General features: G+C 37.4%; 1 protein-coding gene and 1 pseudogene across 1 annotated transcript; one reads left to right on the top strand and one right to left on the bottom strand.

Moving 5' to 3' along the window:
* On the top strand, positions 807-8,277 carry LOC18785656 (TMV resistance protein N). Its single transcript, XM_020556559.1, has 5 exons — positions 807-2,095; positions 4,173-5,268; positions 5,411-5,689; positions 5,841-7,669; positions 7,873-8,277. The coding sequence occupies exons 1-4, from the start codon at positions 1,536-1,538 to the stop codon at positions 7,407-7,409; spliced, it is 3,504 nt and encodes a 1,167-aa protein (XP_020412148.1). The 5' UTR covers positions 807-1,535; the 3' UTR covers positions 7,410-7,669; positions 7,873-8,277.
* Positions 9,706-11,719, bottom strand: LOC18786433 (annotated as a pseudogene).

The raw sequence follows: 12,095 nt of genomic DNA, 5'->3' as shown, positions 1-12,095 counted from the left end.
CAAGTGTTCCTCTCCTTTAGGCGTACGTCTTCAGTTCAACGATGTCCACAGAAATTCTTATCTCTCCCTCTCTTCCCCCACCACCCACTCTATCCTCAAGGGTCTATAAACTGGTTGAGGCGAAGCCACATTAAGTTCACTCAACAATCTTGTCTTCATCTAAATTGTGTTGTTAAGAAAAACATGGCATCATCCTCCAAGACTTTTCTTCTTCTTGGCTTTATGTTTGCTCTTGTGATCCTCATCTCCTCTGAGGTCTCAGCTCGTGAGCTAGTGGAAACTGCTAGTCAAGTTGCTAGTGAGTTTCTAATCTTTTAACTGATCACATGATTTTTAGCCTAAATCATTTTTAGCCATCACTTTTATATATTGATTTAGTGAAAATAGAAATTTCATATTACTCAGAATAAGTTATGATGCATTGACATATGGCCTATGAAGTATTATAAGAAGTTATGATGCGATTGTGGCTGCCATCTCTTTTCTTTTCTTCTCTTGCAAGGAGTTTAATACCCAAAAGAATCATTACATTTTCCTCTACTATTAGCTCAACCAGAGGAGAAGTTGCCTTGAAGGTTCCTTACCCTTCACTTCAACACGTTGTAGGTACCGTCGCATTACAAAGAAACTGCTTTGGCTGACTAGTCTACAACTACTTGCACTGAAAGACCATCATTTCAAAGAAAGCGGGTTCCTTACCCTTCACTTCAACTCGTTGTAGGTACCGTCGCATTACAAAGAAATTGCTTCGGCTGACTAGTCTACAACTACTTGCATTGAAAGACCATCAACACATTGTAGGTATTGTCGCATTACAAAGAAACTGCTTCGGCTGGCTAGACTACAACTACTTGCACTGAAAGATCATCATTTCAAAGAAAGCGGGTTCCTTACCCTTCACTTCAACACGTTGTAGGTACCGTCACATTACAAAGAAACTGCTTCGGCTCACTAGTCTACAACTACTTGCGCTGAAAGACCATCATTTCAAAGAAAACGGGTTCCTTACCCTTCACTTTAACACGTGGTAGGTACCGTCGCATTATAAAGAAACTGCTTCGGCTAACTAGTCTACAACTACTTGCACTAAAAGACCATCATTTCAAAGAAAACGGGTTCCTTACCCTTCACTTCAACACGTTGTCGGTACCGTCGCATTACAAAGAAACTACTTCGGCTGACTAGTCTTCAACTACTTGCACTAAAAGACCATCTCAACACGTTTTAGGTACCGTCGCATTACAAAGAAACTGCTTCGGCTGACTAGTCTACAACTACTTGCACTGAAAGACCTCATAAATCTAACTAGGGCTCCACTACCATACCCAATTTTTGAGCTTATGTTTAGTTTATCCTGATGAATGCACAAGTTAGTTGAGTTAGGCACATGGAGAGCACGTGATTTTGTTGAGTTTGTTTAAGCCTTAAGCTATTTGTCATGCATATAAGCTTAGTTCTTACTGTATCGTTTTATTAAGAAAGAAAATCAATACAAAATCAGATAAGATTCTCTCTGCTTCTTCTTCAATTCTTCGATGTTCTTCAAATCCTTATTCAGGTGTATAGGGAGTTGGGCTACTCAACCTCAACTTCCTTCAGATCTGCCCCCTATGACCACTCAACCAGTCTCTTCTTCTTCTTCTTTTTCATACGATGTGTTTTTGAGTTTCAGAGGTGGGGATACACGCTTCAATTTTACAGATCATTTGCACAAGGCTTTAGTCCGTAAGGGAATCTGGACCTTCATTGATCGAGAGCTTGTAAGAGGAGAAGAAATATCCCCAGCCCTTGTCAAAGCAATTGAAGAATCAAGAATTTCTCTCATTGTATTCTCTGAAAAGTATGCATCTTCGAGGTGGTGCTTGGATGAACTTGTCAAGATCCTTCAATGTAAACAATCAAAGCAACAAGTAGTTTTGCCCATTTTTTACAAGGTGGATCCATCTCATGTGCGAAACCAAAAAAGTAAATTTGGTGACGCATTTGAAGAACTTATTAAAAGGAAATTCAAGAATGACAAGGAGAAAGTGCTCATATGGAGGGAAGCTCTTACAGAAGCAGCAAATTTGTCCGGACATACTTTCAAGGATGGAGAGTACGTATATTTTCTATCTTTATCATTTTTATGTTTAATTTTTTTTCTCTCTTCTTTCTCATTACTATTTGTTACACATTTAATTGTTACTCATTATTAAATTGCAGGGAGAAGATCTTTATTTTAATTTTAATTTTTTTTTTATAAATATTTTCGATGTCATATTTTGAGGCGAAACTTATATTTTAATAAGCATATAAAATACACTAATAATATATAATTGAAAAAAAATTAGAAAAAGTAAAAAGACATCAAGTCTTATGTGCTGCCACACGTGGGTGGGTACAGGATAGCCACAGCAACTGCAGAATATTGGAAATAGAGAGTATTGTATGAGTCATCACATGATTCGCTAAACTTTAGTTGGTACAATACCGTACCGTGTCAAATCAGTAACGGTACGATATCGATACTAAAATGACAAAACTAAAAAATGCAAGACGGAATGAATGAGACAATAAAAATAGTTATTAAATTTCATAATTCATTCATATGATATGCCTTGAGAATCCAAAGCTTCAGACTGAAGCTTGAAGACAAAACACAACTTTTTTCATCATAATGTTGGCTACCCATATTAAATTACAACATTTTCTTATATGTGCAAGACATTAATTATGGGGGAAAAAACCCAACTCAATTGCAAAAATGGGGAAAACAAAAATTGAGGATGAAATTTACATTAATTAAGCCATGAAAATGAACTTATAGATATGATTATCCGAGAAAATTTGACAGAAGATGCAAAAAGAAAATTACAATTCATAGACATTGATCAAAGAAAGTAAACAACAGCTACCCAAATCCCCAGCAGCCTCAAGAATTCTTCTTTTTTATATGTACAAATTTGCAAAACGGGACTTTGGAAAATCTGCTTCCTACCTTCACAGTTCATCACAACAAATATATGTTTCTATTTGAACATGTTTATATTTCGGTATGGTACGGTATTGACCGGTACCAAATACTTGATACCGCTATCATACCATACTCTATTGATACGGTACCGATTATCTCCCCATCCCAAATGAAACGGTATGAAATCAGTATGGTACAGTATGGTTAGTGTACGATTTCGGTATTTCGATTTTAGATGCCCACCCCTAAGTTAAAGTAACATTTCCAGAAATATTACTTAAATTTAGTTTTGATGAAGATGCCCTCCACTTTTCTCAATAGAGTAATGTAATTATGTAACTCATAATATTGGAAATTGAATAAATATAAAATTACGAGTACTTTTGCATTGGAATTTCCTTTTAATTTTTCCAGCTCAAATTATAGACACAATTGGAATTGATCATTGGAACTTGATCTAGCGAGGATATGTTTGTACTGTGTTATACGATTTTGTTAATCCAACTCTTATGCCAATGGTGACGAAAATCTACCAAATTCATTTGCGAGTTATTCTGTCACTTATTGGGTACACCTTCTACGTACTTCTTTATATAATCATTTTTAATAATTTTAAGTGATTATGGAGAGAAACACTTCCCATGTACTTCTCCATAAAAGTGATTATTGACCTATCCGGAATCACTCACAAACGAGCCATCATAAAACTTCATCATTTGAAGTAGAACAAGGTAAGCCAAAGTCAACTCAGCTAGCGAACAAATAATTTCTCTGTAAGAAATCATTTTGCATATCGACTTTGAAAACCGATGATATCTACTTTTTAATGTTTGCTTTAGATTGCTTTGTAGGATTTTATGTTGCTTGCTAAGTATTATATGATAATTTCGTCTTGACAAAAAAACGTGAAACCGAATAGCGGCAAGTTGAGTAACTATTACGCAGTGAGAAGTATTCTGTTATAAAAATATACAACTGTAGTGAGAAGATTTATTTTCTTGGGTACTTTTGTATTTTTGATAGCTGTAAGTAGAAAGTTCAAAATCCATATATTAATCTCTTCAAAAGGCATACAAGTATAAATGATACATAACATAGGTTTGTGGTTAAACAACTATTACATCTTTTTTTCTTTTTTGGTCAGAACAACTATTACGTACTTGAGTATGTTGTGTTCTTTTGCGTGGTTGGATTTGTTTAAATTTGGTTCAACTGGCAGATATGAAACTACATTTATCAACAACATCGTTGATGGAATCTTAAGCCAAGTACTGAGCCGTACATATTGGAATGTGGCCAAGCACCCAGTTGGAATTCATTCTCGTGTCCAAGATGTGAAAAAGCTTTTAGATGTTGGTGGGAATGGTCGTCGCATGGTTGGGATATGGGGGACATCTGGAATAGGCAAGACAACAATTGCAAAAGCTATATGGAATGCCATTGCACATAAATTTGAAGGAAGCTGTTTCTTGTCAAATGTGAGAGAAAATTCAATGTCAGATGGAGACTTAATCAAGCTACAGGAGATTCTTCTTCATAAAATTCTTGGCGGGGAATGGAAAATTCATAGTGTTGATGAAGGAATTGGTGTCATAAAAGAACGATTGAGCCATAAAAAAATTCTCTTAATTCTTGATGATGTAAATCAATTGAAGCAATTAGACAATTTGGCTGGTGTTGGTTGGTTTGGTGAGGGAAGTAGAGTCATTACAACTACACAAGATAGCGGATTGCTAAAATGTCATGGAATTGATTTGATATACGAGGTCCAAAAGTTATATCGCAACCAAGCTCTTGAGCTTTTTAGTTTCTGTGCCTTCGGAACCAACAAACCTCCAAAGGATTATTTGGAACTCGCACAACGTGCACTAGAGTATGCTCAAGGCGTTCCACTAGCTCTAACAATTTTAGGTTCTCATCTTCGTAATAAAGACAAAGATCGTTGGCAAGATATATTAAATAGTTATGAAGGAGAACCATATACAGGTATTCAAAAAATACTTCAAAAAAGTTATGATGCCTTGGAAAATTCCATGCAACAATTTTTTCTAGACATCGCATGTTTCTTCAAGGGTAAAAAGAAGGACTATGTTCTACAAATAGTAAGCAATTCTAAGAACAAGGTCTCCCGAGATTGTATTGAAGTACTCATTCAGAAGGCAATGATAACTATTGACTATGGTACGATTCAGATGCATGACTTACTAGAAAAACTGGGCAAGGATATAGTTCACAAAGAATCCCCCAATGATCCCGGCAAGCGTAGTAGATTGTGGTTTTACGAGGATGTTGAACAAGTTCTAACGGAAAGTACAGTAAGTATCACATATGTTATTATATTCAATTTGACAAGAAAGAATACCTTATGTAACCTATATAATTTTCTTAACAAAATGTGGTTGCATTTTGGTTTGTAAAATGACTCCGTTTTTTGATCTTAATGCTTTTCTATCTTAGGGAACAAGAAATATTAAAGGCATCATTGTGAAGCTTCCAGAACCAGCAGAGATAACCTTGAATCCAGAATGCTTCTGTAATATGGTAAATCTTGAAATTTTCATAAACCGTAATGCATCTCTATGTGGGCACATTAACTATCTGCCCAACGCGTTAAGATTGATTGATTGGGATAGATGTCAGTTACAATCTTTGCCACCCAATTTTCAAGGAAATCGTCTTGTTGAGTTCAATATGCCACGCAGTCATATCAGACAATTGGATGGATTTAACTTTAAGGTATGCATTTGAAATTATTTTCATCCATTATATATAATTTCAAATACTGTTGTTAATTTCAGAAGGAAAAAAATGAAAAATTGTTTTCTAAGTTTTTGTCTTTTGAAGCGTGTGATTAATTATTTCCTGTTTTTGTGTTCTTGTCTCACAGCATTTGTCAAAGTTGACATCTATGAATTTGAGGGGTTGTCAATTCTTAGAAAAAATCCCTGATTTATCTGGAATCCCAAATATAAAGTACTTGAATCTACGCGAGTGCACACTTTTGTTTGAGGTCGATGGTTCTGTTGGATTCCTTGATAAACTTGTTGAATTGGATCTTGGTGGATGCTTCAATCTTACAAGGTTTGGAACAAGACTTAGATTGAAATCTCTTAAAAAACTTTATCTTAATAATTGCAAAAGGCTTGAGAGTTTCCCAGAAATAGAAGTCGAGATGGAATCACTACAGATATTGGATATGCAAGAAAGTGGCATAAGAGAATTGCCTCCATCAATTGCATATCTTACTGGCCTTCAAAAATTGAATCTTGGTGGATGCTTCAATCTTACAAGGTTTGCAACACTTGGATTGAAATCTCTTGAACTACTTGATCTTTGTGGTTGCAAAAGGCTTGAAAGTTTCCCAGAAATAGAAGTCGAGATGGAATCACTAAGGATTTTGTACATATCAGGAAGTGGCGTAAGAGAATTGCCTTCATCAATTGCATATCTTACTGGGCTTTCTCACTTGTTCGCTGCATATTGTGAGAACCTTACAATTACGTTCAACTCTCAAGTTTCATCCAGCAACTCCGAATTACAGCTGCTTCCCAACCTATTTCAATTTAGTCTCACAGGATGCAATCTATCAAAAATTGATTTACTCCTGCACCTTGATTGCTGGTCCACATTAACAGAACTTGATCTATCGGGAAACAATTTTGTCAATCTTCCGAGATGCTTTAGCAAATTTGTCAACTTGCGGACTCTTGACTTGAGTTATTGCAAGAGTCTTCTGGAAATTCCAGAACAAGTGCTTCCACCAGGAATAGAATCCGTATCGCTGTATAACTGCACATCATTGGAAAAAATTCCAAAACTGGCTTGGGTATTGCTAGATAACTGCACATCATTGGAGAAAATTCCAGAACTCCCACGGAAGGATGACAATATGTATCTGAGTTTGATCAATTGCGTTAGACTACGCGGCTACGACATCACAGAAAATATTTTTCTGAATCAGGTTTCTGTTTCTTCTTCGCGTTCTCATTTTGACATTCGTCTTCCAGGCGATGAAGTTCCAAAGTGGTTCAGCTGTCGTAAAGGTGCATCAATAGTTAGACCTTATTTGGTTACAGGTCCTGGAACAAAGAAATACAATTCTGGATGTGAAGTTATTTTTGAAATTCCTCCAAATTTAAAATGGGAGACGTTAAGATTGGTTCTATGTGTTGTTACTCAAGCTGATGTCAAGATTCTTCTCAATGGAAAACTCGTCAATGAGAAACATATTGCATCATGGGAAAGTCATGTGCAACTCACGTCTATTCCATTATTGGATAAGTACGCGTACGAGTTTGAAGAACCACTGACGAAGCAGGGTAATACGTGTCAAGTTATATTTGACTTGTTTGTCAAAGTGCCCACACCCGTCAAAATTCCCTGCGGGGTCCACCTACTAGGCCACCAGGTTGCTGATGTCAGTGAGACTGCTGTTGTTGATCATGGGCCAACGTAGTTGTTGTTACCTGATGCGATGGCAGTCGACGATGATATTGATGATGATCAACACCAAGACTGCGAATTGCTTTCCTTGTCTTTAGCATCAAAGACTAGTCTTGGCAAGAGGCCTCGCCAATCAGATTACATGGCACTTCACGATGATCATCGTGCTAACGTCGTCGACATTGGTGATCATGAAGCTCGATGGCTTACCTTGTTTACTGGACCAGCGGATCACCAAAAGAGGAGGTACACTGATCCTAATAAGGAGCCAAAGTATGTAAATCCATCAAATTTTGAATGATATCTTTGCATTTTCTGGTCATATATCTGCTTTTTGTGTTCAATTCAAATTTAGCAATATTTTGCTGTGCATCTCTAGGTATATGTTGTAGTTTTCAGGGTGTGAGTTTTTTTTTCATTTTGTTTTGGGTTAAATCCTTTTTCTTAGCGCTATATATTCGATATTAAATTTTCAGGCAATGAAGTTCCAAAGTGGTTTTATGCGAGCCCCATGTTTAGCTGTCGAAACGAACCCAATTTCCGGCAATGGTCTAGTAATCAAGAGGTGTGTTGAGGCGCCACCAATTTCTGAGATTCCATTTTAAGTTGCATAAGGCAATACCTTTCTTCTCAATTGATGCATCCAGCATTTATCCGTGGATGAACAATGCCGGATTTATCTAATACTTTCATTCCACACATATATTTTGTCTATGATTCTTCTATCTCATTAACTGGAATTGATGTGTGTTGGGGACAAAATGTAACAGATTTATCTATTTCATAATTTCCAATCAAGGTTTATTGAAAATCAGACATTAATTGTAAACAGGCATCCAAATATGTCCAACATCTTTCTGTTGAAAGATTATGTCTCATTATACTAGTGATGTTGCTGGTATTGGCAAGGTACAAGAATCCCAGCATGTCTAAATGATGTGAAGTTGTTGCAACTCAGCTGCAGGATTTTTGATAACGAAATGGGATTTGGAACAATTGAAACTGCAAGATGAAAAGTTTGACGGGCAATGATAGTGTCATCCATATTTTGTAGTTTTCAAACTCCTGTCTAGATTGCGAATTGATTTTGGTTCTTTGAATACCAGTTGCTGTTTGAACAGCCCTGGTAGAGCTAACATCTCCAATGGCTCCATTTACCCAAAAAGAAATTGGCTTTAGAAACTAGGAAAAAAAGGGCAGGAATTACAACTTTATTCTTTGTTCACGAAAGTGCATTATTATTGTCATTGCATGACCGAATAGCTACTACAGATGTCTAATGTTCAATTTTATGCACAAAAAAATTACAACGGGCTTCTCATAGTAAAAAAGATAACTAGAACTTACAACGTGAACTGACACCAAGTAAAGCTTTTGACAGGAATAAATGTCCCTACAACAAAAACAAAAATTCACTTCAGACAGAATTATTATAACAAGGGAACGGTACACAGCAGTGTAAATGCAGACAAACATGCCCAGCATCCATAGAGCGCTCCAAACTGCCCGCATTGCCGCAAATAAAAAGCTCCCCATTGAATTGGCTCAAAACAACATGTTCAAGCATCACTAACTTGGTTATATTCCTACATAAGCCACACTGTGCAACAAATACAAGCCTATACCTCATTTTTCAGCAGGAAGCTAAAAGAAAATAAAACCACCCGTAGAAAAACAACAGATTCAATTATGCAAAAATTAGGTCATACTGAACACACATGGAGCAATTTTTTATCACCCTAGACCAAAGTGAGGGTGAAACAGTAACTTCCATGACTTTACCAACCCCTATAGTAGCAAAGTTCTAGAAGATGGCACCTTGATAGCCAACTAGTGCAGCAAACTTCCATGTTCATTATATGCACCTTAGGTAGGATATCCACTTCTCTGAGCTGAAATTTCAAAGGCATATAATTTCAAAAGAAGAACAGGCGCACTTCAATTTGAACAAGTAAGATACAAATCTACACACAAATACAAATGGTGCTTTTTTTATGAATAGATAACCGAAAATAAAAAATGAGAGAAGAAAAGTTCAAACCGATGAAATACTCTTAAAATACGGAATATATGGTTGTTTGCTTCTTCTTTTTTTTTCTTCTTTTTTTTTCCAAAAGAAAGGCTGACTTTATTAGGAATAATTTTGCCATGAAACCGATGAAATACTCTTAAAATACGGAATTTGTTAAATAAACCGAACAATTCAAAAAATTACACAAGAAATCAGCTAAGAAGACAATTTCTTCTGGGAACAATTGATTTCTCTTGGAAGTGAATAGTTAAAAGCTTCGCCTTTTGAGGCCAAGTTTACAGAAGAAACATTTTGTAATTACAAAGATGAAATTTTCCCATTAGCACTGAGGTAGATAAATAAGAAGCATGCAGCCCTCTCTGATGCATAAACAGCAGATGGCAGCCCAAGGACAACATTGAATTATTTATATTAGTTCACCATCATATGATCAAACCCTCCTCCGGCCTGAAGTGCAGGAACCCGACTAACCGAAACATTGTGAAGCAACTGCTGCAGCCATCTCCTTGTAGTTGGATCTTCACGAAGGCAACCACTAAAGGTAGCATCTCTTAATGCCTCTGGAAGACAACTTCTTAAAGCATCACAAGCCCTTGCGTTATCTGACAATCGAAGATAACATCGGATAATATGTTTTAATAAGCGCGATCCGCAAGTGATGCTACCATAATTCCCAAGACTCGACCTACTGCAAAAAACCGCTCAGCTGTAGTACAAATATAATCCAAGCCCACATCATCTAACAAAATCTTTTGAACAATAAATGTGGCCACTGTTTTTGCGAGTTCACTACCCATTTCCATAGTGCGCAGGCACAGTGGAATTATTTCTGTTGACAGAAGAAAACTAATCACTTCTGTATCATCGACCTTCACTAAGGCACCAATGACACCTAAGCTAGTGAGCCTCAAGTACTCGAAAGGCCTTGACTGGCTTGTTGTATTAAGGAAAGGGTACAAATATAAAGGTATATGAGCATTGAGGAATAACATTCTTGTGTCTGGGTGAGAAGCCACACACTGAAGAAGAGCTAGAGCATTGCAAACTCGATTTGATTGAGCAGGAGTTAAATTTGGTGGTGACAGAACAGGGTAAATTGAAACTATCTCCTGTAGCAGAGCAGCAATAGTACCAAAAGAATTTCACAACAATGGAAACAAATCTTGAAATAATTCTCTCTTCTTCAAAAGTTCAAGGAGGGCATTTTTGTTGGCGAGTCCTTACTTAGTTAGGATTTTGGTTCCTTATTTCATTAGAATTTTCGTTACTTTCCAATTATTATTTAGTCCTATTGTAATAGAGATTTACTTCCTATTGTAATTTAGATATATTTCCTATTTTATTTAGGGTTAACACATCTTTGTATTTGTATAAATACCTCCATATTGGAGAAGAATAACAATATGAGCATATACTGAGCATAACTAAATATTTTTACCCTACTTTGTTTGACATGGTATCAGAGCCTGGTTGCTAACCTGTGATATCCTCTAACAAATTGAGAGTCGTTGGCGTTCCTTATTCCTAACCCATCATGGGTCTTCACCTTGCTGTAAATCCCCGTTTCTCCTTTCCTTAATAATCAACATATATTTCTTCTGCCTTAGCCATAACCGCATTTTTTTGCAATTTTACTCTTGTCTCTGTCCATGTCGTGTTTATGTTGAGTCATTACCTTTCTTTTTCTCTACCTATGCCTGCAGCTGCCTTTTTTTCTCTTACTTTTCATCTCTCTATGTGCTTGCTATATGTTAAAATCAGATTGAGCCCATGTTAGTTTTAGTCTCTTGCGCTCACCGCCGAGCCTCTCTTTTAAATGTGTACCATATGGGCAACACGCCCCTTGGCCATTGATGGCCTGATCTCTTTCATCCGTGAGCATCGTTACCGCTCATCGAGCCATCTCAAACCTCTGGAAGCCTCGTCACCGCTCGCCGAGCCTTCTCCTAGGTGGCCTTTGTCTCTCTGTTTATTTGGGTGTTACTTTCTCCAAATCTCGACTCTCATGCATTGTCGAATTTGAGAGGGAGTGACACTGCTGCTCATCTATTCCATTGCAATTCACATATCTATCTATCATGGCTGATTGTCCGTGCCTGTTTCTCAAGTATGGCTCTATCGACCCCGTCTCTTCAGGGGGAGAGGGAGAGTGCATAGAAGTTGTCTCTGTTGTTGCTGCTACCACAGTTGTTTGCCCTACCTTGTCTTACTGGTGCCAGTACCTTGTATTGCTGTTGTTTGGTACCAGTATTGTTGCTCCTGCCTACTATGGTGCCAGTATTGTTGTTCATGCCTTTGCTGGTGTGTTTCTGTTGTGGTCGATGTTGCCTTTGCTTGCTTCGCTTTCCGTTGATGTGGTCATTGTTGTTGTTGTTGTGGCCTTGCCCTTTGCCTGTGTTCTGCCTTACCTATTGTCGTGCTCACAGGGCTTCTGTGTTCTGCCTTATCTACTGTCGTGCTCATGGGTTTCTGTGTTCTGCCTTACCTACTGTCGTGCTCACAGGGTTTCTATGTTCTGCCTTATCTACTGCCGTGCTCACAGGGTTTCTGTGTTTTGCCTTACCTATTGCAGTGCTAGCAGGATTTCTGTGTTCTGCCTTATCTACAGCCGTGCTCACAGGGTTTCTGTGTTCTGCCTTATCTACAGCCGTGCTCACAAGGTTTTTG

The sequence above is a fragment of the Prunus persica genome, chromosome G2 (genome assembly GCF_000346465.2).
Source record: "Prunus persica cultivar Lovell chromosome G2, Prunus_persica_NCBIv2, whole genome shotgun sequence".
Taxonomy (NCBI): domain Eukaryota; kingdom Viridiplantae; phylum Streptophyta; class Magnoliopsida; order Rosales; family Rosaceae; genus Prunus; species Prunus persica.
This window is presented reverse-complemented; position numbering and strand designations above follow the sequence as displayed.

Excerpts from the sequence above, each read along its gene's own strand:
- LOC18785656 (XM_020556559.1), top strand. The coding sequence starts at position 1,536 with ATGTTCTTCAAATCCTTATTCAGGTGTATAGGGAGTTGGGCTACTCAA. Across the intron at positions 2,096-4,172 it reads CATACTTTCAAGGATGGAGA|ATATGAAACTACATTTATCA; the intron begins GTACGTATATTT and ends TTCAACTGGCAG. Across the intron at positions 5,269-5,410 it reads AAGTTCTAACGGAAAGTACA|GGAACAAGAAATATTAAAGG; the intron begins GTAAGTATCACA and ends TTTCTATCTTAG.